The 27,252-nt window shown below is 47.7% G+C and overlaps 1 protein-coding gene across 2 annotated transcripts in view; it reads left to right on the plus strand.

Moving 5' to 3' along the window:
• Positions 1–20,475, plus strand: part of GFRA4 (GDNF family receptor alpha 4) — a 147,069-nt gene extending 126,594 nt beyond the window's left edge. For both annotated transcript variants that reach the window (XM_079991001.1, XM_079991000.1), the window contains exons 6-8: positions 278–412; positions 5,745–5,902; positions 15,143–20,475. In XM_079991001.1, the coding sequence (XP_079847127.1) occupies positions 278–412; positions 5,745–5,902; positions 15,143–15,286 (437 nt within the window). In that variant the 3' untranslated portion in view covers positions 15,287–20,475. The remainder of the gene's footprint in view (positions 1–277; positions 413–5,744; positions 5,903–15,142) is intronic.
• The last annotated feature ends 6,777 nt before the right edge of the window (positions 20,476–27,252 follow it).

Raw genomic sequence — 27,252 nt, forward strand, 5'->3', positions numbered from 1 at the left:
GGGATGGATTGTAAAACCACTCTGGGAATTGTAGCTGTGTAAGGGGAATGACAACTCTCAGTGCCCTTAAACTACAGCTCCCAGAATTCTTTGGACTGTTCCAAGTGAAATCATGGTGCTTTCAATGCATAATTTGAATATGGGCATTTTTATCTGGAGCAGCTATTCCTGACCTGTTGCCAGAGTTTGACATAGGATTGGGTTTTGTCCTCCACTCATCAACAAATATTCTGTCTCTCTCTCCCTATTTCCCACTCCCCATTCCACCTCCTGGCAGGTAGTCCCATCACCCCAAACTACATTGACAACTCAACTTCAAACATTGCACCCTGGTGTACGTGCAACGCTAGCGGGAACAGGCAGGAGGAATGTGAAAACTTCCTACACCTCTTCACAAAGAATCTCTGCCTCCGTAAGTATAGGCTTGCCATACGGCAGGAAAATTCCTGACATCTCTTGGTTTTTCAGGTGTAAAAATGGCATCAGGTTGGGGGCATTTTGCCGAAGCATCAAAATGTCAGGGGAAACCTCACATTTCAGGGAGTTTCCCCCCAAAAAACTGAACAATTTTGTTTTTGGTTTTTAAAAATTGTTTCCATTTGATTTTTACAAATTCATTCACACAGGTAATATTATAACAAATAATGAACATTGCACAAAATTATTCCAAAACTCCAGACTTCCCTCCTCCCCTCTGTGGGTTCTTTAAGTAGATTTTTTAACTGCACATCTGTCTAATTCATGGGTAGGCAAACTAAGGCCTGGGGGCCGGATCCAGCCCAATCACCTTCTCAATCCGGCCCACGGACAGTCCAGGAATCAGCGTGTTTTTACACGAGTAGAATGTGTCCTTTTATTTAAAATGCATCTCTGGGTTATTTGTGGGGCATAGGAATTCATTCATACAGTATATATTTTTCAAAATATAGTCCAGCCCCCCACAAGGTCTGAGGGACAGTGGACCGGCCCCCTGCTGAAAAAGTTTGCTGACCCCTGGTCTAATTCACCACCCTGCATTGTATCCAAAATCTATGTATCATTGCAAGAGTTATTTAAACCATGCCCAAGAGTTCAAGTGTTTACAGTGGTCTTTTAAGTCCCATATATATTTGTCCCATTCTTTTTTTTTTTTTTTTTTTTGATCCTCCTGATTTTTGACTTTCCCAGTTAATCTTGCCATCTCTGCATAGTCCAATAATTTAATTTCTGCCGGTCTGCCCTGGTGGGTATCTTGTCATCCTTTCAGCTCTGGGCAAGAAAAGCTAAACAATTTGGGTGGTTTCCTAAAATAAATAAATATGGGAACCCAATGGTTCTCCCAAGCAGCAGAGTTGGGGGACGGGTGCCCCCTTCCTTCTCTCTCAACCCCAAACCCAGGGTCACCTCTGAGTAAGGAGAATCCTTCTGCTCCAAAACGGATGTCTCAGTCCTTGAGAGTGGCACAAGGAGGAGGAGGAGGTGAAGCAGGCAGCCAGGTCTTTCAAATGTCAGAAGCAGGGAAGAAAAATCTCTGGCAGGTTGAGCACGTCAAGACTCATCAGCGTCCTGAGAAGGACGCGAGGCTGTCGAGAATCAAGGAGATCTGACAAGAGCGGACCTTGCAACAGATTGGATCTTGGCGGCTGCTAAGGACGGAGCGTCCCCTCTTTACGAGAACTCTCTGACAAGGGCAGCCTCGTGGCCTCGAGGGTGCTAACTTCGCCAGCACAGCGGCCAGACATTCAGTGCCTGGCTAAACTGAGCCTCTTTAGATGGTGGGAAGAGGGCAGCAATAGGTCAGGAAAATCCTTGCCTTCCTTTAGCATCTCCTGCACACCTGAGTTCAACTACTGCATTGTTACAATGGGATTCCTTTACAGTGGTACCTCAGGTTACATACGCTTCAGGTTACATACGCTTCAGGTTACAGACTCTGCTAACCCAGAAATAGTGCTTCAGGTTAAGAAGTTTGCTTCAGGATGAGAACAGAAATCATGCTCTGGTGGCGCGGCAGCAGCAGGAGGCCCCATTAGCTAAAGTGGTTCTTCAGGTTAAGAACAGTTTCAGGTTAAGTAGGAACCTCCAGAATGAATTAAGTACTTAACCCAAGGTACCACTGTATTGTATATGTCAGCCACACATGCTTACATTTTAACGTTTCAATGGGATGGCATATTTGCATTTCTTCATTGCAGCTTTTAACTATGCGTGTGTATATTTTAGTCATTCTTATTTGTTGTTGTTATTTATTAAAGTTGTATACCCATATGCATATGGGACACGGGTGGCGCTGTGGGTCAAACCACAGAGCCTAGGACTTGCCGATCAGAAGGTCAGTGGTTCAAATCCCTGTAACGGGGTGAGCTCCCATTGCTCGGTCCCTGCTCCTGCCAACCTAGCAGTTCGAAAGCACATCAAAGTGCAAGTGAATAAATAGGTACCGCTCTGGCAGTAAGGTAAATGGCGTTTCTGTGCGCTGCTCTGGTTCGCCAGAAGCGGCTTAGTCATGCCGGCCACACAACCCGGAAGCTGTACGCCGGCTCCCTCGGCCAATAAAGCGAGATGAGCACCGCGACCCCAGAGTCGGCCTCGACTGAAGCTAATGGTCAGGGGTCCCTTTACCTTTACCCATATGCATGCCCATAGATCTCAGGAGATGAAGCTGAGGACACATAGTAGAAGAAGGAATTGCCCTCAGGGCCTGTCAGGGACTGGGCTGAGGAGGGCTGCACTGAGGAGAAATGGTGGGAGCCACCCTCTCCCCCTGCTCCTGATCTGGACCCTGATTCTTCCCAGGAGCAGGAGGGCAGTATAGATTTGGAACAGTGGTTTGCAGAGGGACATAGTTCAGAAGGCAGAAGCTGGGAAATACTGGATGGGGAACAGCTAGAAGAAGAAACAACACTGGGAGAGAGGGGGTAACAGATTCACACACACCCCTTCTCCAAGGACATGGAGAGCTCAGAAAGTGTCAGAACAGAAAGCACAGAGACTACAAACTCAGATTACAAGACATAGTTTAATAGGGACGGGGGGGGGAGTGACCCTTAATTGAGAGCACCGCCATTTCTAGTAAACATGTTCTTTGTTCTCACACTGTGACTATTAAAGATTCTAAGTGGTAAGACGTTCCTTTCATTTGATCTTTTGTTTACTGTCAATTCCCCAAAACCTGACAGGGCCATCCCCAGTTGTGCATACCTACACCAGAAGTAGTTTCACAAGAAGACATTGTTTGTGCCAGGACCTCCCTTGCTCAGAGGCCATATTCACCTCCTTTGACAAAGGGAACTCAGGCTTACAAACCGTAGAGCAGGCATAGGCAAACTCGGCCCTCCAGATGTTTTTGAGACTAAAATTCCCATCATCCCTGACCACTGGTCCTGTTAGCTGGGGGTGGTGGGAGTTGTAGTCCCAAAACATCTGGTTTGCCCATTCCTGCCATAGAGAAACCACAGTCTGCCCATAGTCAATGACTGCTAACTTAGGCTGGGCCCCTTTAAATTGAGAGGCTCCTCCTGCTGAAGTTGGGGCTACCAACCAATGTTGACCAGCAGCTCCTATTTAAGGCTCAGTCAGAGGCGCAGGTGGGACGCAGGTGGCGCTGTGGGTTAAAGCCTCAGCGCCTAGGACTTGCCGATCGAAAGGTCGGCGGTTCGAATCCCTGCGGCGGGGTGCGCTCCCGCTGCTCGGTCCCAGCGCCTGCCAACCTAGCAGTTCGAAAGCACCTCCGGGTGCAAGTAGATAAATAGGGACCGCTTACCAGCGGGAAGGTAAACGGCGTTTCCGTGTGCGGCTCTGGCTCGCCAGAGCAGCGATGTCACGCTGGCCACGTGACCCGGAAGTGTCTCCGGACAGCGCTGGCCCCCGGCCTCTTGAGTGAGATGGGCGCACAACCCCAGAGTCTGTCAAGACTGGCCCGTACGGGCAGGGGTACCTTTACCTTTACAGAGGCTGGCTGGTGCTGAAACAACATTTAAGTGCTGCTCTTGTGGAATCTATAGCCTGAGCTGCCCAGTGTCTTTGCCTTGCCTGCTGCTCAAAACTCTCCAAAGTCTCAACAAGTTAGACCCCCGGACTAAGGAGCGGCTGCATCATGTCTCTGGTACAAATGCATGCAAATTTATGTGCATGAACACTCAGGCACCATGCCGGGCACAGCCTGTCGTTTCACACTGCTGTGGTATATTTCAAAACATTGATAAGCGATCCTGAGACAATTAGGCTGCTTTCTAGCATACCTTTCACCAAAAGAACACAAACACCCTTTTTGGCTTTTAAATCACAGGAAGACAGGCTGTTGCAGAGTAAACTGCAGTGTGAAATCAGGTGAAAATGGGGATGGGACAACGAGTTCCTGGCCACGAGAAGTCCTGTCTTACGAGCATATCCCACGACATCGCCTGTAAATGAGGAGAGGGTTTGCTGCAGAAGCATTTCTGAAACTGGAGCCTAGAAGCCGCACATATCAGATTAATATCTCTGGCCCTCGACACGCAGCAAGGGGGCAGAGGGAGTGGAGATCTTTAAATGAAAAAGGGACCGGGATACATAAATCATCTCCCTCCGTCTCCACAAGGCAGTTAAATTATTCACATTACACAGGAATGCACTTGGAGAGTTTTAGGACTTTAGAGAAGAACGCATATTACAGGGAGACCACATCTAGTGGGTGAGGGTATGAGACATGTTCCCAGAGCCCAAACACAGAGTAGGGCTTGCTCAGCAAGCAAGGTGGTGAACTTAAAAGGTCTTTACTTGTGGGGTTGCCCCAATCAGACCTGTTTCCAAAGGAGATTTTAAGCTCTTCACTGTACTTCGTTGGTGGCCCACAGGTTTTAGAGTTCGGAAAGAGGGAGGAAAAACCTCATTCTCTCTCCACTTACCCTGTGCCATGCATAATTTTATAAACTCCTGTAATAATAATTTATTATTTATACCCCACCCATCTGGCTGGCTCCCAACAGAATATTAAAAACATGATAAAACATCAAAGATTAAAAATATCCCTAAACAGGGCTGCCTTCAGATGTCTTCTAAAAGTCAGATAGTTGTTTATTTCCTTGACATCAGGTGGGAGGGCGTTCCACAGGGCAGGCACCACCACCAAGAAGGCCCTGTGCCTTGTTCCCTGTAACCTCACTTCTCGCAGTGAGGGAACCACCAGAAGGCCCTCAGAGGACCACCTCAGTGTCCAGGCTGAATGTTGGGGATGGAGATGCTCCTTCAGGTATACTGGGCTTTAAAGTGCTTTGAAGGTCAGCACCAACACTTTGAATTGTGCTTGGAAATGTACTGGGAGCCAATGTAGGTCTTTCAGGACCGGTGTTATATGGTCTCGGTGGCCACTCCCAGTCACCAGTCTAGCTGCCGCATTCTGGATTAGTTGTGGTTTCCGCGTCACCTTCAAATGTAGCCCCACGTAGAGCGCATGGTAGTACAGTGGTACCTCGGTTTAAGAACCTAATTTGTTCTGGAGGTCCGTTCTTAACCTGAAACTGTTCTTAACCTGAAGCACCACTTTAGCTAATAGGGCCTCCCGCTGTCTCCACGCTATTTCTGTTCTCATCCTGAAGCAAAGTTCTTCACCCGAGGAAATATTTCTGAGTTAGCTGAGTCTGTAACCTGAAGCATCTGTAACCTGAAGTGTCTGTAACCCGAGGTACCACTGTAGTCCAAGCAGGAGATAACCCATCATTACATTCAAAGTATAAAGCAGCTTCCTGTGTAGAAACGAGGGGAACGATCCTGCTTTCCTCTTTCAGAGAATGCCATCCAGGCCTTTGGCAACGGGACGTACCTGAGCGCCGCCCTGGGCTCCTCCACCCCTCCCACGACGCAGATGCGCAAGCAGGAGAGGAATGCCAACAAGGCAGCAGCCACCCTCAGAGAGAACATCTTCGAACAGCTACAGCCCACCAAGGTAGGTGGAGGGTACAGCCCAGGGAACAAGCATGGTAGCCGTGAATGACGTTTTCAACACCATCCTACCTTACATAGAGGAAAATTGAGCAGACACAGACCAAGGGACACCCTCCTTGGGCCATCAAAAGCTTGCAGCTTTTCCACTGCCTTTCCAGACGTTCCTAGAAGTCTCCGAAAGTCTTTGTAGACTATGCAAGTCTCTGAAAGAAGCAATAGGTCAGATTTTGCTTGGTGAAAACAAACCGTAATTCTTCTTCAGCACATGTTATGTAACGTTATGACCACTGCTCCACAGATATTGCTGTTATACAATTCCATTCACCATACAGATGGATTTATGAAGCATTTCTGTATCCTTCTGCTGTGCTGAAGAAGAATTCCATGAAACAGTGGGTATATCTGGAATCACTGTTCACTACGTCTGTTTGCGGACCACTTCGGCAGTGTTGGACGTCATAAAACAAAGCTTTACGGCTTGTTTTCACCAGATAAGAATCTGACCCGTTGCTTCTTTCAGAGACTTGCATAGTCTACAAAAACTTTCAGAGGCTTATAAGACTTATGTTTATTTGGTTCTATGTTTTCAAGAGAATCCATCAAGAGTGCACATTTTGTGACTTTGAGAGATTTATAAGATTTCTGTTTGTTTGTTTCTGCAGAGAGTGCATATTTCATATATTTCATATTGTTCAATGTTCTGTATAGATTATATAAAGAGTTTATATTGATATTGCATTGTTGTGCTTGGTCATCATGTTGCCTTGGATATTACTGATACAGTAGTGCCTCGCAAGACGAAATTAATCCGTTCCGCGAGTCTCTTCGTCTAGCGGTTTTATCGTCTTGCGAAGCAAGTCCATTGACGGCTTAGCGGATTAGCGCTATTAGCGCTATTAGCGGCTTATCGGCTTAGCGGATAAGCAGATAAGCGGCTTAGCGGCTTAGAAAAAGAGGGGGAAGGAAAAAAACCCGCAGGAACTCGCAAGACATTTTCGTCTTGCGAAGCAAGCCCATCGGAAATTCGTTTTGCGAAGCAGCTCCAAAACAGAAAACCCTTTCGTCTAGCGGGTTTTCCGTCTTGCGAGGCATTCATCTTGCGGGGCACCACTGTAGTTGGTTGCAACACAGGGGTTTAATTGGTTGGTTGCTTTCCAGAAGTTCTGACAAGCAGTTGTTTCATTCAGAAAGAGACCTAGGTGGTATCTGATGCAGGAGAACCCTCACCACAATGACTGCCAGCTCCTCAAAGGAACTTGCCCTCTCTCTCACCATGAATGGGTGAGGGCACTCCTCTAAATCTGCTCTGGAGATTCCCCCCAATCTTCCAGAGCAGATTTGGGGAGGGCTCCCTGTTTTAGAAGCAAGCACACAAACATTGCAATATGTATAGAATCACAGAATTGTGGAGTTGGAAGAGACCACGAGAGTCACCTAGCTCAACTCCCTGCAACGAATCTTTTGCTCAACGTGGGGCTTGAACCCTGAGATTAAGAGTCTCATGTTCTACCAACTAAGCTAATCCAGGACAAGCAAGGGGCATGAGGTTCTCTAACTTTCACCAGTGATTCTAGATTTTGGTAGGTCGCCGTGTTGGTCTGATGCAGTCAAAATAAATAAATAAAAATGAGAAAATTGTCCAGTAGCACCTTTGAGACCAACTAAGTTTGTTCTGGGGATAAGCTTTCGTGTGCATGCACACTTCTTCAGATACACTGAAACAGAAGTCACCAGACCTTTATATATAAGGAGAGGGTGGGGTGGGGTTTTGCTCAGGAGGGTAGTAGGAGATGGGTCCCTTGCAGGAAAAAGCAAGGGATAGTATGCAGATGACCAAAAATAGCTTGAGCATATGCAATGAGACAAGAATCCAATATCTCTATTCAGACCAGGTCTGTCCATAGTTTTCAGTCTAGTGTTGTTGTTGTTTAGTCATTTAGTCAAGTCCACCTCTTCGTGACCCCATGAACCAGAGCACGCCAGGCACTCCTGTCTTCCACTGCCTCCCGCAGTTTGGTCAGACTCATGCTGGTAGCTTCGAGAACACTGTCCCACTATCTCGTCCTCTGTCGTCCCCTTCTCCTTCTGCCCTCCATCTTTCCCAACATCAGGGTCTTTTCCAGGGAGTCTTCTCTTCTCCTGAGGTGGCCAAAGTCTTGGAGCCTCAGATTCAGGATCTGTCCTTCCAGTGAGCACTCAGGGCTAATTTCCTTCCGAATGGAGAGGTTTGATCCTCTTGCAGTCCATGCGACTCTCAAGAGTCTCCTCCAGCACCGTAATTCAAAAGCATCAATTCTTCGGCAATCAAGCCTTCTTTATGGTCCAGCTCTCACTTCCATACATCACTACTGGGAAAACCATAGCTTTAACTATACGGACCTTTGTCGGCAAAGGTGATGTCTCTGCTTTTTAAGATGCTGTCTAGTAATAAGTTGTAATTCAGCAACTTCTCTTGCTTTTTCCTGTAGCACTACTTGCAGTTGTTTACCATACCCATTGAGTCAATCACCCATCTCCTACTACCCTCCTGAGAAAAGCCCCACCCCACCCTCCCACAATATATAAGGGTCTGGTGACTTCTGTTTCAGTGTATCCAAAGAAGTGTGCATGCGCACGAAAGCTCATACCCAGAACAAACTTAGTCGGTCTCTAAGGTGCTACTGGACAATTTTCTAAAATTATTTTCACCAGTGATATTTCATTGTGTACATGGACCATAAAAGGGTCACGCTTGATATTCTGAGATGTGTATTTGAGGGGAGGAGCATTTGGGAAGCAGAAGTGGGGTGGGTGGGGTGGGTGTTCAACCCTACCTCATCCCCCAGTTGTCCTCAGTGACTCTCCTTACCTCAACCATTTCCCCCTTCTTCTGAAGTCAGGTTCCCAGTCAAGTGCTGTGAAACCCAGTGGAGGGAGAGGATTCAGCGGAAGGGCATAGGGAAGGGAGAGGGTTAAGCACACCGACACACACCTGCTGCTTCTATAGCAGAAATGCTGCCCCTACTTTGCACTCAAGAAGCAAACACAGGACGAGGGAGCTCAGAGTCTGTTGCCAAGAGACTGCTTCCAGCTTTGATTCATTTTTATTCCACGAAGTCGTAACCAGGAGTGAGGGAGGAATTCGAACGAGTTCTCATTTAAAGGCGAACCTCACTCATTTGCACTAAGAGCCGAAGCACAATTCCTTTGAAATCTGCATATCCCTGAATTTTGCCGGGCTGCTTCTCCAGCCAAGTAACATGGGTCAAACCTGCATATATTGGGGAAAAGTGCATTTAATGTATGCATTAGTGAAAATTGCTTGCATTGTAGTTGGGGGAAAGCCCTTTGCAAAATTGTGCGTCCAAGGAAAAAAATGCATATAGAAATGAGAGCATTAGGAGAAATTTGCAATAAAATGCTGATCAGTTTTGACGAGGACCTTCTATTTTTTCTTCAACAATCACAAGCTGGTGTGGAAATGGGGAGAGCTGAACCTATGACTGGAAACGGGGAGGAACTGAAATTGATAGATCCACCTGCTTCTAAGAAGTTGTTTGTTTTCCCCCTTTGATTTGAAAGTCATGCGTGCACCAGCAACAGCAGCAGCACCGGATCCAATAAGATTGCCTTGCTGGGAATTCTTCCTTTGGCTGCTGCCGCCGTTTCTTCCATGCTCGGAGCTGAACTTCCTTTGCCATCTTTAACTCCTCCTGGCGCCCAGCAGCTGTGGGATAAGAGAAGAGCTAAGCCGATTAGACAGCAGGAGCAGGAGGTTTCAAAGAAACGGCATCTAACATCCCTACTCCCAGCTTACAGAGAAGGGCTTGTGAAGCTGCATCTCTGTCCGAGGAGCTGTCTCTCCTGAAACCAGGGAGGGAGGGAGATTTTCCCCATTGAATCAAACTCATTTCTGTGTGCCTCCCCAAATTCGTGCCACAAAGCAGTAAAGTCAACAGATTTCCAGGAACAGGACAGTGTGTGTCCCGCACATCCAGTATTTGTCTCTACCACCCAGAGAGATGAAGTAATAATAGTAATAATAATAATAATAATAATAATAATAATAATAATTATTTATTTATACTCCGCCCTCCCCAGCCAAGACCGGGCTCAGGGCTGCTAACACCAAATATAAAAACAATTGATTAGAATACAGTGGTACCTCAGGTTACATACGCTTCAGGTTACATACACTTCCGGTTACAGACTCCGCTAACCCAGAAATAGTGCTTCAGGTTAAGAACTTTGCTTCAGGATGAGAACAGAAATCGCGCTCCAGCGGTGAGGCAGCAGCAGGAGGCCCCATTAGCTAAAGTGGTGCTTCAGGTTAAGAACAGTTTCAGGTTAAGTACGGACCTCCGGAACGAATTAAGTACTTAACCTGAGGTACCACTGTACAGCTTAAAAAACAAAATTTAAATACAATATTAAAACATTAAAATGCAGCCTCATTTCAGTGGAACTCAATCAAAAACTTTTGGGGGGATAAAAACGTGAGAGGTGTCACTGTCTTGGGGGGTGAGACAGCTTCAAAAAGGCTTACTGTCAGCACCAAACAGTGGATTGGCACAGACACTGAACCTCACATCGTGTATTTGCAGGCACAGTTTGGATGAAAGCAACACCCACAAATGGACTTTCATCTATAGGTGAAATGTGTCTATTGATAGGTGTGGTTTGAATCCAAATGTCATGGACTGGCAGGATGCAGAAGAGTGGTGGGAGGCACAAGCTGGGGAACCCCAGGGGGAAGAAGGCTCATAGCCCAGCCCTTGGTGGTAGGACGACAATCAGTGGCCAGAAGGAACTGTTAGAATTCCCGCTCCGTGATTGCAGTCATGGGATTGTTGTCTTTCACATGACGGTACAGTGATACCTCGGGTTAAGTACTTAATTCGTTCTGGAGGTCCGTACTTAACCTGAAACTGTTCTTAACTTGAAGCACCACTTTAGCTAATAGGGCCTCCCACTGCCGCCACACGATTTCTTTTCTCATCCTGAAGCAAAGTTCTTAACCTGAAGCACTATTTCTGGGTTAGCAGAGTCTGTAACCTGAAGCATATGTAACCTGAAGCGTATGTAACCCGAGGTACCACTGTATATGTTTTGACTCCACAGAGTGGGAAGTGACAGAGACAGGATGTTTGTGTTACTGTGTTCTGTGAAGTGGGACTATTGTCCTTTGTTTTTTCTCTTTGCTGTCTGATGCTAGAGAGAAAGGGAGCCATGTTGCTGTGCTCCGTTGTGTGTTTATTTGTAAGTAGATTAGCCAAAACGCTGAGTTGCTGAGGTCTGTTAGGCAAACTGCGAAGACTCTGTGGATCCCTAAGTGTGCCGGTGTCTGTTGGCATCGGTCGCTGTGATGTTTGGGCTGAAGAAAGCTTTTGAAGCTCCCGAACGATCGACCAGGAGGGAGGGAACATGCCAGTTGGGCATGTGTCTCCGCCAGGGTCCTACTCGAGTGTAGGATGAGCTCCTGACACAGACTTGGGAGGAGGCAGCAGAAGAGGTAACGGTTTAGTGAGCAGGAAGAGGTTTGGCAGAGAGCAGTTCTGATACCAGGAGACAGAGATGAGGCCGGCTCCTGAAGAGTTCAGTTAGTCTCCCCTTCCTACTGCAGCCAGCATCCCTTCTCGCTGGTCTCCCAGAACACAGAGAGAAATGAAAAGAGCAGAGGAGCGATTGCTTGTGTGCAGATGTAGTCTCTGATTGCTTGGGGGGGAAACCTTGGAGAAGAGGGAACTTAGGCAGCTGTGGGAAGGCGAGGAGACTCAGCCCTTGCAACTGCCTCACAAGGACGAGATTGCTGGGAAGAGTTCCTGGGAGCAGTAGACCTGTGCAGTTTTGGTTTCTTTAAACAAAGAGTTTAAAGAGTTTAAAGATGCGCAGCCTGGGAGTCATTTTGGACTCATAGCTGTCCATGGAGGCGCAGGTCAATTCTGTGTCCAGGCAGCTGTCTGCCAGCTCCATCTGGTACGCAGGCTGAGACCCTACCTGCCCGCAGACTGTCTCGCCAGAGTGGTGCATGCTCTAGTTATCTCTCGCTTGGACTGCTGCAATGTGCTCTATGTGGGACTACCTTTGAAGGTGACCCAGAAACTACAACTAATCCAGAATGCGGCAGCTAGACTGGTGACTGGGAGCGGCTGCCGAGATCACATAACACCAGTCTTGAAAGACCTACATTGGCTCCCAGTACGTTTCTGAGCACAATTCAAAGTCTTGGTGTTGACCTTTAAAGCCCTAAACGGCCTCGGTCCTGTATACCTGAAGGAGCGTCTCCACCCCCATCGTTCTGCCCGGACACTGAGGTCCAGCGCCGAGGGCCTTCTGGCGGTTCCCTCATTGCGAGAAGCAAAGCTAAAGGGAACCAGGCAGAGGGCCTTCTCGGTAGTGGCGCCTGCCCTGTGGAAAGCCCTCCCAGCAGATGTCAAAGTGATAAACAACTACCTGACATTCAGAAGACATCTGAAGGCAGCCCTGTTCAGGGAAGCTTTTAATGTGTGACGTTTTAGTGTATTTTTGGTTTCTGTGGAAGCCGCCCAGAGTGGCTTGGGAAACCCAGCCAGATGGGCTGGGTACAAATAATAAATTATTATTATATTATTATTATTATTATTATTATAGTTACCTTCATGGACACTGGTTTTTTAATTGCTGACTCCAGCTCCTGACACCAAACCACACCTGCAAAAAGGCCACTCCAAAGGAGCTCTGCTAGCCAAAGGGCTATTTTAAACTACTGGATGTTCCTTTGCAGCCGCATTTTCATGTGCCCATTTACCTGACGACGCAGATCAAATGTGGGGCAGCAGGGCATGCTTGGGGGCAAATGGCCCCCTGGGCCAGATTCGAACCTGTGCCAGGTCTAAGTTGGCTGGAGATCCCCCATGCCTTGTCTACACTGACTGGCAGCAGGCGTGCCTCTCCCAGGGCTCCCTGAAGATGCTGTCGGGGCTGAACCTGAGACCTTCTGCATTCAGAGCAGATATTCTACCCCTGACCTATGGCATTTCCCTCCAGGAGAGAAGCGCAGGTGAGAGGGCAGACATGCAGCTAAATCCATAGCTGCTGCAGTTTTCCGTTGTTTCTGACAATTCTTTGGATAACCAGAACTAGGATGTAAGTCTGGTACCCACCAGCGTAAGGTGTGTGTGTGTGTGTGTCATATGCTTAGCACAAAGTATTTGTGTAACTCAGATCTAAGACCTCGCTAGCTGCAAAGTGTTCAGATCTGAACCTGAGCTATCGAGAGTCGAGACTCACCTATTCATCATGGCCTTGGCTGCGAGCTGCGGCTTAATATAGCAAGCGGCTGTTTGATCACCTTGCCTCAGACGGATCCTGGTACCTATTTTAGGGCTCTGCGAGCAGCCACAAAGAGGCTGCAGGTGAACCGTCAGGCACATACTCACTTTGGCTTATCTCTGCCATCTCCAGGAAAAGGGGTCTTTTGGTTGCAGGGGTGCCAACTTGAATCAAATCTCAGGGGGCCCAGGTAAGCCATGCCCCCCATTATTGATCACAAGACATGCCATGTACACACCATTTGAATGGCAGTGCCTATTAACTTGGGCGGGTGTCCCCTTCAAGTATTTTCTTGGGGGGGTTGGCACTTTGACCCTGGGAGTTGGCTCCTATGTTTGGTTGTAAGACTGGGGGGAAGGAAATACCCATCTTTTGTGCTGCTCATGTTATTGCTTTGTTGTTCTTTAGAAATACTTCAGATGCTTTCTTTTTGTTGAAATATATATTTTTTAAAAACTTGTCCAGTAGCACCTTAAAGGTAAAGGTAAAGGTACCCCCTGACTGTTAAGTCCAGTCGCGGAAGACTCTGGGGTTGCGGCGCTCATCTCGCTTTACTGGCCGAGGGAGCCGGCGTACAGCTTCCGGGTCACGTGGCCAGCATGACTAAGCTGCTTCTGGCGAACCAGAGCAGCGCATGGAAACGCCGTTTACCTTCCCGCCAGAGCGGTACCTACTTATCTACTTGCACTTTGACGTGCTTTCGGACTGCTAGGTAGGCAGGAGCAGGGACCAAGCAACGGGAGCTCACCCCGTCGCAGCGATTCGAACCACCGATCTTCTGATTGGCAAGCCCTAGGCTCAGTGGTTTAGACCACAGTGCCTTAGAGACCAACTAAGTTTGTTCTTGGTATAAGCTTTCGCACACAAAAGCTTGTACCAAGAACAAATTTAGTTGGTCTCTAAGGTGCTACTGGACAATATATATATATATAGTGACTGCGTCAGACCAACACGGCTACCTACCTGAATCTTTCTTTTTGTTGTAAGGGAGAGACACGAAACCTTTGATAGACTTTGAGGGCCACATTCCCTTCTTGTCAAGCTTCTAGGGGCCACATCCCAGAAGTAGGTGAGGACAGAGGAGGCTGGTTCATCTGGGCAAATGGGGCACCCTGTCTGCCTTCATCCATCTCCCACCTGCCTGCCTGCCTGCTTTCTCACAGCTAGCCAGCAGGTGGCACTGGCCACCAGCTTCCTCCCAAACACAACACAGAGGAGCAAAGGAATGAACTGCACGCCATTGGCTCTGTCGCCACCTGCTGTTGCCTCCAGGAATTTCACACAACCAGTGGGAGCCATGCACTACTGGGCGGGGCCAGAGGCAACAGTGGGTGGAGCCAGTGGATGCAAATGTTTCTACACACCTCTCTCATGCATACAGACAAGCAAGAAGTCACCCTCCCAAAGGCCCTGTGATAAAAGGCTAATAACAAGGTTGCCAGCTGTTACCCTCAGAGGGGAGGTCATTCCGCAGATGGGGCACCACCACAGAGAAGGCCTTTTCATGTGACCCCATCCCTGAACTCTACCTGGCGCTAGAACCACAAACACGGCTTCCCTCCCACTCCTGACCTAATCCAAATCCATCCACTTCTGATCCACACTATACAATTAATGCACTGCACATTTATTCCTGCATTTCAGGAGCTGGACTAGATGGCCTTTGGAGTCCCTTCCAACTCTACAGTTCCATGATTCAGTATCAAACCACAGTCCCCTGTTCCCTTCACCTGGGTACAGTTCCTGGAATGGTTTAGTAGTCAATCTCTCTTCCCAGGGAGAACTGTAGCTCTGTTATGGGGATAGAGGCCTCCTAACAAGCCCAGAGCCCTTAAGAAACTCTGGTTCCCATGACTCTTTGGGGGAGGCCTTGCTATAGCGCAGATGGAGCCGCAGACTAACAAATCATCCAGGTGTTAACTTCCTGCCTTTGCTGGTTTTCTCTTTCCAGGTATCTGCAGAGGAGAAGCTTCTACAAGATGCCACCCACCTAGCGTCTGACGGCTCCAGCTCAGCGCTGTCACTGGCCATGAACGGCTGGTTGGTGATGTGGTGTTCCACTTCTACCAGTACTTTCCTCCTGGCGTCCATGTGAATTGGAGCGCGCCCACACTCAAGCGCCCTGACCGGACTGCTCTCCGTTTGTTTGTTTTCGAATCGGGGAGCTGAGGCGAAAGGCCTCGCCAGCTCCTGGCTCCCTCCCTCTTCAAGGTTATTGGGAGGAAAGGAAAGACACTCATCTCATCAGCTTGTTTGTCGACACCTTTCTGGTGAGCCACAATGTGTTCATCTGTAGAAGGACCCAAAAATCAGTCCCTGCAAGGAAGCGTGTGATCCATCATGGGTTACAGCAAGGAATAATTCACATTAGCTTCTTTTGGCCCCCATATTTAGCAGGTCAGTAAAAGTTGCCTGCTGAAACAGTCTTAGGAACGTCCCCAGCAGACTAGGATTTTGCTACCATCTTGGAAAACCTTCCAAGAATGGGTTGAAGTAGGCTATCGCCCCAACTTCTCCATGTGTTGAGTCAAAGAACTGGACTGCTTCATCATGCCAATACTCCCATCTTGCGGTAGTGACACCACCTAATCTCCATATTTTTTTTAAGAAGGGGAGGGGGAGGGAAGAACTGAGCGCTTTGTCCTTGAGACCTGGGTCTCCAGACTCAGAATGAGACAGACAAGTCTGGGTATCTTGACTCTCTCCTTGGCCACAATTTTTGGGTGGGAAATGGGGTCTATAATCTGTTGAGCAGAGGGCTTTGGTTTGAAAATCCATGTTTGTTTGGAGCTTCACGAGGAAAGTTTAGACAGGACCAGCAGGACTGAACTTCTGAACCACCCATTCTTACCAGCAAGGCATTGACTTGGTTCCAGCACAGCACCTCGAAGGATAAAACCACACCTCACCTGATACTCTACAAGAGAGCAATTGTAGATAGACCTTGAATCTTCTCATACAACTGGTGTGTGCTTCTTCAGCCTGGATGGCCCTTCTAGACACTTGTATTGAAGGCCGATTCATGCTGCTGATTCACTGAAATCCTCAATGCAATCCACTGAGATATATTTGAGAGACTCTCCCTCGGTGATTTTCAAAGGACAGTTTGGTACTTACCACAGAAAACCCATCCCTGTAATTTGGTCCAGGAAAGAGTTTGCAGGACAGAAGTCTTAAAAATCTTAATCTCAAACATTTCAACCGTCTGGTATTTTGAGATCCCCAAACAACACATCTTGCACATCCAAACATTTGCTGCCAGAAAACAGAAACCACTGGGATCGGAGGCAGAATGTCACCTTCAGGACAGATGTCCAGATGCACAAATTGACCACTCAGCCAAACATTTGAATTATATCTTCTCAGAGAAGGACTGTTTTTGGGTTGTGAGTGGATGTAATGGATATTCCATCTGCGGCAGGTTCTGATCAGCAATGGCTGATCCACAGGTTCAAGGGAACATTTATAGCAAGCGATGGTCCTGAGAGTGTCAACTGGGTCTATGGGGGTGGGAATTACTCCTTCCACCATCCCAACTTGCCTAGCAATGCATTACATCTCCCATTTCATGGTCACGGCTCATGTGGGTCAACCATAGTTAGATTCCAACACAATACTTTGACCCCAATTCAAGTTGGAGGTCAGACCCCCATGGAGAGCATTCTGATCAAGGGACTTAAAGGCCCTGAACCTTGCATTGAAATGTGGCCTCCCTCTTCTTGTGCACAGGATCATTTTTTAAGAAAACACACACAGAAATTGACCTACCTACATTCTAAAGCTCTCCAGGGCTCAACATGCAGGCGTTTGTTCTTACGGAAGGGAATGCTTTCCTCTTCATGCGTGCATCAGAATTCCGGCATGCCCAGCAAACTTGTTGGGTGGTGCACATGAGCACACAAATTTGGCAAAGTGAGAAAATGCAGGGATGATCAAGCTTGGGGGAAGTGAAAGAGGGAACTATTCCAGTATATTACCATCCCATCCACCTACAAAGCAGCTTAGAGGTATCTTCATCTATATTGGCCACTAGCTGGTTCCTTGATTCCTGGCCCAGAGATGGATTTAGGGGCAGCTCAACTGGTTGTGCTGCACTGGGCACCAAGCCTAGGGGCGCTGCAGAACATCACAACTATAATGCAGTGAATTGAGCAGGGCAAAAGGCAAAGAGGCAGGGGGCACCCAATTTTGGCCTCGCAAAGGGCACCACTGAAGTTTGAAAAGCCAAAGTCTGCCCTGCCTGGTTCTCTGAACTAGAACTGCATTTCTATAGACTGGTTCTGCCCGAAGTATCGTTCTGCCCCTTGCAGTCTGAGGCACGCATCCTAAAGATATTCTGCAGCTGAGATGAGGAACCCCAGGTCCAGAAGCCAGCCTATTGCACAAACAAAAAAAATGCAATTGTCACTCATTCTTGCCCCTCTGGTCCCACCTGCCACTGGTATGTGGCCCTCCAGAATGCCATGTGGCCCTCTGTGGAAAGAAATCCCCCAGCCATGTTCTGCCTCATTGCAGGGCAGTGTTTGCAACCCCTCCTTTGCAACATTGGTAAGCGATTCTTTGCTGCACCGGTGGCTTTTATCTCGTGTTTTTTATCCCATGAACCACCCTGAAATCTTTTGACAAAGGGTCGTATATAAATCCGATAAATAAATAAAATAAGTAAATAATAAAGGTTGGTGTTTGCTCAGTTCACACACCCCAGAAACAGCCTAGATCAGGCATCCCCAACCTTCAGCCCTCCAGATGTTTTAGACTACAATTCCCATCATCCCTGACCATTGGTCCCATTAGCTAGGGATCATGGGAGTTGTAGGCCAAAACATCTGGAGGGCCACAGGTTGGGGATGCCTGGCCTAGATGTTTCAGGTGACCATTTGGTCACTTGGTTCAGCTTGCCCTTCTGAGGACACTGCAAACATTTCAAGTCCTTTGCGGTGATGGATGCTTTTCACATTAAGGCAGAAGGTAACTGATGGAGCCCACTGACTCAGAGCTCCTGCTTTTGTTTGTTCAGACACATCAAATATTCACCTGACATGCTGCACATTTTCCTGGCTGCAAACCAGAGGTGGAGGGCTCAGCATTTTCTTAGCACTTGGTCACCAAAGTGGTGGAAAGAAAATCTGAGGAGGGCACTGAAATCCCAAAAGAGGAACTCAGACTTCTGAGTCTGCTATCAAATTTTGGAAAATCACTAAAATGTTATTTTAGAAAGGGGGGCAAAGTATTACAAAAGAATCTGATGGTTATCATCACCAGCATGAAGTAGTATCTTCTGGCTAGAGAAATATGTGGAAAGGGGAGAAGGTTTAAAAAGCTGATGGCCGCAACCGATATAAACTCATATTTCCATTGGCAGTCATCGAGTTGATTTGCAGATTATTTTTCTGGAATGTGATGGGTGCCTAGCTGTTATTTATCCTAAGAGATAAAACTTAGCTGTGTCCCTTCCAACTCTACAATGCTATGATTTTATTATTCTCCTCCCTGCCCTGCCCCCAGTTTTCATGATGGAAAAACTACGGCAGAGCCTGAGAAATCCCAGAATGAACCTAAAGAGGTTTGGCAGAGGAGAATTCAGGCATCTTTAAACTTTGCACATTCCCTTGCCACTTGAGGGTTTAGAACATCTTTGCCACCCTGTTTCGAAATCTAGCTTTGCCCGCCAGGCGTAAACTGAGTTGAATCGCTACTCTCCAAGTTCAAACCAACGTGACTGGAATGGGAGAAAAGCGATCCATAATTCCACCCATTCTTTTTGTCTTCTGGATGACGCCTCATGAGAGCTAGAAACCTGCAATCTAAAACAAATAGCAAAGCCAATGATTTGGGAGCGAGGGGAGGCGTTGCCAGCTGCGGCTGCAGTTCTAAACATCTGGAGGGCAGCAGGTTGGGGAAGGCTTTTGTAGGATCATAAGAGGGCCCTATGTGACACGGGTGGCGCTGTGGGTTAAACCACAGAGCCTAGGACTTGCTGATCAGAAGGTCGGCGGTTCGAATCCCCGTGATGGGGTGAGCTCCTGTTTCAAGTAGATAAATAGGTACCACTCCAGTGGGAAGGTAAACGGCGTTTCCGTGCGCTGCTCTGGTTCACCAGAAGTGGCTTAATCATGCTGGCCACATGACCCGGAAGCTGTATGCCGGCTCCCTTGGCCAATAAAGCGAGATGAGCGCCGCAACCCCAGAGTCGGCCACGACTGGACCTAATGGTCAGGGGTCCCTTTACCTTTTTAAGAGGGCCCAGGCAGGACCAGGACAAAGGTCCATGCTAGTTCACATCCTGTTTCCAGCAGAGGTCAGTCAGGTGCTGCTGAGGCCATTCTGTGTTGCTCATCCTCTTCCTCATCCTTTGCTTTTCTTTTTCTTTTCAGCACAGCTGAAATTAGTCTCTGGTATTACTAAAAACAGAGATGCCCAATAGGGTTTCTTCCAGGTGTTTCTGGAGAGCAGCATCCATCACCCTGACCCATGCTGGCCAGAATGAGGGTGCCATCTCGCTTCAAACCCTCTTCTCGTTTTTTATCTGTTAGGACCACCCACTCTTTTGTTATCTTACTGTTTTCTTATCGCCACCTCCTTAACCCTGCCGATGGTTCTCCAAATTACTGCTCCTGTTTTATCTACGCAGCACTTTGAATTTTGCAAAGTGCGCTGCGATCCTTCATGTATTTCTTCTTCACCCTGAACAGCAAATTGCTTTCGCACCCATTCTACAGACAGGAAACTGAGGCTGAGAAATAACATATGGTCCAAAGCCAAAGACCATGTCTACTGAAGGGATGAGCCTCACATTACCAATCACTTTCTCTCTGCTTTTCAAGGAAGCTTGGCTAAAAGGTCCCTCATTTCCGGAAATGCCGTCTTTGCCCAGACAGGAAAGTACAGTAACATTCTGCCAATGTCTACATAGACTTGCCTTCTGTTGCTTGTGACTTGAGATGGGTATTAGGAAAAGACACCCTACGTTTACATCCAGAGCATGGGCGCTGCTCTGGCAGTGGCCAGGTGAAAAAATATATAATATAAGGTCAGTTCTGATTCTTATGTTTCAGGGGGTTGGGCTAGATGGCTTTTGAGGTCCCTCCCGGCTCTGTGGTTCTATGATTCTAAGATGTTCTCATCTCTGCAATAAGACAAAACACAAAAACCTTGATGCTGGAGAGGGGAGGTGCTCCCAAGATCACACATGGGTTTATAGGGGGGGGGGGAGTTGGTTATACTTTTGGGATCTAATCTGTACTTTCTGTATGTATCAGTATTAAAAAAAAATGTACCCTGAAATAAAGCAGATGTGGATTCTTTTCCTGAATAGGTTGGTCACCTTTATGTTGTCTCTTTAAGAATTTAGGAACATGAGGATTATCGGGGTGGGTGAGACCGTACAAGGGTGTACATGGGCATGAAGGTTTTCCCCCAATGAAGTGGCCAAATGCCAAAATTACAGGTTGAGGAAAGAAGGCATTTGACTTTACGATAAGATACGATACGATACGATAATCTTTATTGTCATTGTCCCACATTCAAAACCAACAAGCCTGCTATCCCTGCTATCCCAGCCTGGTTAGCCCCTAAAAACTCTGATACCCCATTTTTAAGATACAATAAACTCTCATAGAGACTCCTTACACTGCGTTTAAAACCAAAATTGCATTTGGGTAGAAACTGTTTCTTAGGCGGCTAGTCCTGGTCTTTATAACCCTGGACCTTCTTCCAGAAGGCAGAAGCTGAAAGAGATCGTTTCCGGGGTGCGCACTATCCTGCGCTATCTCTGCAACTTTCTTATGGCACCTGGAAGCATGGATTTGATCTAAGGTGGGAAGAGTGCACCCAATTATTCTCTCCGCAGTCTTTACAACCCTGGACAGCATTGTTTTTTCCCTGGCCGTTCAGCTCCCAAACCACACACACAGACCATAAGTTAATGCACTCTCCACAGTACAATGGTAAAATGCCATCAGCAGGTCCTTTGAGAGATTGTTTTTCCGGAGGATTCTCAGAAAATATAACCTCTGCTGTGCTCTCTTCATCAGGTCTTTGCTGTTTGTTTGTTTGTTTGTTTGCTCCCTGCCCTTCACCCTAAGGTTGACGAATGGAGTCAAAAAGAGAGAGTGCTGTGCTCCTTCTCCTTCTGTGTTACCTGGACAGGTAAGGTCACACCCACATGCAAAGGAAGTATGTCCCAGCCAGGAGGAAACAGGAAGTTTTCGACTGGCTGGACCAAACATTCCCCCGCGTGTCCACTCTAGGAAAACAAGGAATGTTGTACAGTGGTGCCTCGCAAGACGAAAAGAATCCGTTCCGCGATTCTCTTCGTCTAGCAGTTTTTTCGTCTTGCGAAGCAAGCCCATTGACGGCTTAGCGGATTAGCGCTATTAGCGGCTTAGCGGCTTTTAGCAGCTTTTAGCGGCTTTTAGCGGCTTATCGGCTTAGTGGATCAGCTGATAAGTGGCTTAGCGGCTTAGAAAAAGGGGGGGAAGGGAAAAAAAGTCGGAAAAACTCATAAGACATTTCGTCTTGCGAAGCAAGCCCATAGAGAAATTCGTTTTGCGAAGCGCCTCCAAAACGGAAAACCCTTTCGTCTAGCGGGTTTTCCGTCTTGCGAGGCATTCGTCTTGCGGGGCACCACTGTATTTGACTGCCACTTATGCATCACATCCCACAGTTCCTGCATAGCAGGGGGTTGGGCGACTCTCGAGGTCCCTTTCAACTCTACAACCCTGCACTTCCTTTTAAAGCTCATTCTCAAAAGATGAGACGTTTTTCTTCTTGGAAATTAAAACCAGAAGTCGCAGCGCAGACCGATGAAATCGGACGAAGAAGACGCAGAGGTGTGTTGGCATGCTTGTCGTGCCCCAGAAACAACAAGGGGAGCGGCGACAGATGCCAGAGGGCAGAGGTTACTCCCTGATGAGATCTGTAGCTGCAAGGCAACCTCTCTCTGAAGAAGAAGCAAAAGGACGACAAAAGGTTTGCTTCAGGAGAGAGAGTGTGTGCTGCTCTTTCGCCTTGAGATTGATGAGGAAAAGCCTGACTTGCGGAGGGCTTTAGTCAAAGGAGGCCTTCCGGACGGTTCCACCTTGACCCACTTTCTTATTCGAACAGCAGATTGTCCTTTTGAAATCTGCACCAAACCAATGCTGATATATCACATACCCTACCTTAGATGAGAATAGAGACTCCTCATTCCCCCACAACTGACCCTCCTAGACCCCTCATTTTTTGTGTCTCCCACCCACCCACAGAGCATTTAAAATATCTCAAGGGCTGCTCACACAGAAGAGGAAACAAGCTTGTTTTCTCCTGCTCTGGAGGGTAGGACTCAAACCCACGGCTTCAGGTTACAAGGAAGGAGATTCCAACTCAACATCAGCTTTCTGACAGTAAGAGCTGTTTGACAGTGGAATGGTCTCCCTCAGGAGGTGGTGGACTCTCCTTTCCTTGGAGGTTTTTCAGAAGAGGTCTTGGACGCTTTAGTTGAGATTCCTGCCTTGCAGGGGGTTGAACTAGATGATGAGGAGGAGGAGTTTGGATTTGATATCCCGCTTTATCACTACCCAAAGGAGTCTCAAAGTGGCTAAAAATCTCCTTTCCCCTCCTTCCCCACAACAAACACTCTGTGAGGTGAGACTGAGAGACTTCAGAGAAGTGTGACTGGCCCAAGGTCACCCAGCAGCTGCATGTGGAGGAGCGGAGACACGAACCCAGTTCACCAGATTACAAGTCCACCGTTCTTAACCACTACACCACACTGGCTCTCATCTACACCACAGATGACCCTCAGGGTCCCTTCCTACTCTACAAATCTCTGATCCTATGGTCCATAGCTCAATGATAGAGCCCCTGCCTTGCTTTCAGGCAAGATGGCCATCTGCCAGGGGTCCCCTCCTATCCTACAGCTCTGTGACTCTACGCAGAAGGTCACAGTTTCAGTCCAAAACAGCATTTTCCAGCTTAAAAGGATCCAGGAACACATGATGGGAAGGGGGGGGGGAATCACACCCACACCATACTTTCAGAGTACGTGGCTGTCCCCAAAAATCCTGGGAACTACCAATTTTTACAGGTGCTGGGAGTGATAGTTCTGTGGAGTAAACTAGAGTTCCCAGGAGAACCTTTGGGGAAGCCATGTGCTTTAAATGGAATGGAAAGCTGATGTTAGATGGGCTAGATGGATGGGTGCTTCAATGTCTTCCAAGTGAGCCTGAAAGCACTAAGGCAGCCTTCGCTCTTGCAAAAGTCCCAATTAATTTCCACAGTTGAGGCTGGTGCCATCAAAGCTTGCAAGGAGCCTTCGTTTTACTTTATTTTTTTCTGAGGGAGGGGGGGACAACGTGTCCCTCGCCAGCAGCAGGCGCCAACTTTATTGGCAGCTGTCTCAATGGCCAGTTCTGGCTGTTAAGAAGAGCCAGGTAAGAAGGGCAAAAATTAATGGCTCCTCATTATTCTGAGTCGCTGGTACATTTACAGTCTATCACTCGTTTGGAGTGCCTCTTGAATGCGCAATAAAAGGAAGCGGCAGTAAGATGTTGGCCGCTTGTCTGATGAGCTCCTGTTAGTGGCTCCTCGGCCGTGAGATGCAAATGCCTCCACCCCCAGCAAGACAAATCCTGTTCCATACCCTCCAACATTCCTCCGATGAAAACAGGGACTTGCAATTCCACAATGATAATTTTACTATTTATACCCCACCCATCTAACATGGTTGCCCCAGCCACTCTGGGCAGCTTCCAACATATATAAAAACATAATAAAACATTAAACATTTTTTAAAAAAAACATTCCCTATACAGGATTGCCTTCAGAAGGCTCATACCATCCATAACATCCAAGGCAACACAATGACCAAATACAATGATACAATATCAATATACACTCTGTCAGAGCTGCCTCTAGGTCCCAGCTCACAGAGGACCAACGCCGGACTGTCGTTATGTACAAAAGTCTTTACTGAGGTTTAGTTTCCATTTCAAAGCCGCAGCGCGCAGCTCTACGTCTTAAAGCCTAGACCGGCGAAGTCCCGTCTGAGTCTCCGCCCCTTCCACACCAGTTTAAGACTCTCGCCTTGCTCCACCTCTTCCTAAGTTCCTTTCTCCTCTGGGCCCTCCTGCCCGCTAGGGTTTCATCCTTTCTGGACTCCTCTGACGCTGACCCCCCTGATTCTTCCCCCTCCTTCCGGCGGGCTTTAGGACCTGGTTCCCTATCCGGGCTACCTTCTGTGCCGCTCGCCTGTACATTTGAACTTGGCGCGCGCGCCCAGCCGGCAACCTTCCTCTTGACCGTTCCCTCGCTCTCCAATGGAGGCGTGGCCAACCCTGCCTCATCTTCTCTCGCTGGTGGTGAATATGTTGGCTCTGATACCTGGGACTCCTCCCCCCCACTACGCTCTGGTGGGGAAGCTGGTCCTGATTTCCAACTGCTGCTCTGGGAGTCCCCGCTGGCCCCTTGCTTCTGGGGTGTCCCCCTTGGGTCCCCCCTTGCCCTGGCCATAGGCGCCCCTTTCTGTGAATCTTCCGATTCGCTGGAGAGGCTCATGGAATCTCTCGGGCTGCTGTCATCTTCTCCTACGCTGCCCTCGGATTGCTCCCCCTCGCTCTCCATCTCCTCCCCTCCCTGCGCTCCCGCTGAGTCCCTGACACACTCTTTATATAATATGAAATATATGAAATCACACAAACAGAAAACATGAATCTCTGAAGATCACAAAATATGTACTCTTAATGGATTCTCTTGAAAACATAAAACCAAATAAACATAAGTCTTATAAGTCTCTAAAAATCTTTGAAGACTACGCAAGTCTCTGAAAGAAGCAATGGGTCAGATTCTTATCTAGTGAAAACAGGCTGTAAAGCTTTGTTTTATGACGTCCAACACTGCCGAAGTCGTTTGCAAACAGATGTAGTGAACAGTGATTCTGGACATACCCCCTGTTTCGTGGAATTCTTCTTCAGCACAGCAGAAGGATACAAAAATGCTTCATAAACCCATCTATGTGGTGAATGGAATTGTATAACAACAATTGCTATGGAGCAGTAGTCATAAAGTTATGTAGTTGCAGTGGCTCTCCAGAGTTTCAGGTCAGGGACATCTAGGCACACCTAGAGATGTCAGGAACTGAACCCAGGACTTTCTGAACCCAGATTATGTGCTCTCTTCCTGGGCTATGGCTCTGCCCAGTTGCTGTTTCTCTGCCCAGAAGAAGCACTGATAATTGTACCCTTTCAGGGCATCGCACTGGGGGCAAGTTTTTCCTGAATGGTAGATCATCCGCTTTTAATACACACTAGCAGGGAGTGCCTGGTGCCGCCTGGGATTTTTAAGAAACCAAACCAAAAACAAAAATACCCCTTTTTTTGTTTTTAATGGATAGCATGATTTATGGGTTTTGACCCATCACACTAAAAATTAGTCGAGGTCATATCAAAGTCATGTTTCAGCCTGCCATCTTGATTCAAAATGGCGCCTGGCACCCAAACACCAACCGAGACACACGTGCACACCCCATCCTATCATGCAAGGCGGCTGAAACTATGTCAAAAAACAGGCAAAGACATGCCCAAGTGGTGATTTGTTCTGCCATCTTGATTCAAAATGGTGTCCAGTGTCCAAATGGCGATGGAGTCTGTCACCCCTCCTTGAGAACCCTCATGCTGAGTGTGGTGGCAATATCTCAAGAGCGGTCTGAACTTGTGCCTATGATAACCTGCAACAACAACAAGAAGAAGAACAACAACAAATGCCCTCATACAGGCAAAGTCACACCAAAGTGATGTTTTGGTCCACCATCTCAATTCAAAATGGCAGCCAATGTCCCAATGTCAACAAAGAGTATCATCCCCACCTTGGAAATCCTCTCACCAAATTCGCCAACGCTATCTTGAGAGGAGTCCTAAGGTGCAGAGAACAAACAAGAGGACACACCAACCACTTTCCTCAAAATAATAATAATAATAATAATAATTTATTATTTATATCCCGCCCATCTGGCTGGGCCTTCCCAGCCACTCTGGGCGGCTTCCATAAAAACCAAAAATACAGTAAAATCACACGTTAAAAACTTCCCTGAACAGGGCTGCCTTAAGATGTCTTCTGAATGTCAGGTAGTTGTTTATCGCTTTGACATCTGCTGGAAGGGCGTTCCACAGGGTGGGCGCCACTACCGAGAAGGCCCTCTGCCTGGTTCCCTGTAGCTTTGTCCTGTGCCTGCCTCTACCACCTCACCAGTCTTCACTTCCTGTCAGGTCTGGGGCCTAACCGACCTGTGATCCTCAGATGAAGGGCCGTATATAAATCTTACTAATAAATAAATAAATAAATTGGGCAGAGATGAGGAACCTTGGACTCCAACTCCTTTCAGCCGCAGTCTGGATGGCCAATGACCATGGATGATGGGAGTTGAAGTCCAGCCACAACTGAAAAGTCATTATTTCCCCCATCCTTGGCTAAGGCGTATCTGGCCATGTTTCACCCAGGAGGGCCCCCAAAATGGCATCCTTCCAAAAACCCTTCAAGGAAAAGCATCGCCTGGCTTTTCCATGGGTGTCACCCGTTTCCTCTAACACAAACCACCATGGTAGAGGCAGCAGCATCTTTGAGCAGCCGGGTGTGCCTCTTGTTGATGATTATTAAAATGTTGTCCATGCTTCTTCAGATCCGAGACGGATGGTGGGAGGCCAGAGGCAAGGAAACAGGGACAGAATTAGCAGTTGCATGTTGGCGACAGTTCATCGCTCCTCTCGCCAAAGAAGAAAGCGAGTTCTCCTCATTCTGAGGAGAGTGATTTGAGCAGAGGCTCAGGAATATTTCTTCACTCAGATTTGAGGGTGGGGGGTCATGGAGGAAGGCAGGAGCGGAGAACGCTGTCAGGGCTTCAGTAACATCTGGACTTTCATCCCGACCTAACAAGCTCTGCGTGTCACTGGCCGGCAGAGCCTCATTGTGGCAAAAATAATCAGACGGCTTCATTTCGGCACAGCGCTGCCTTCTCAGAAGCCTCTGTGAGTCCAGAAACATTTATCAGTCCTCAAGCAAGTGTTTAACTTGGCCTCAGGCAAAGGATGC

This window comes from Podarcis cretensis (genome assembly GCF_951804945.1).
Source record: "Podarcis cretensis genome assembly, chromosome: 9".
Lineage (NCBI taxonomy): Eukaryota > Metazoa > Chordata > Lepidosauria > Squamata > Lacertidae > Podarcis > Podarcis cretensis.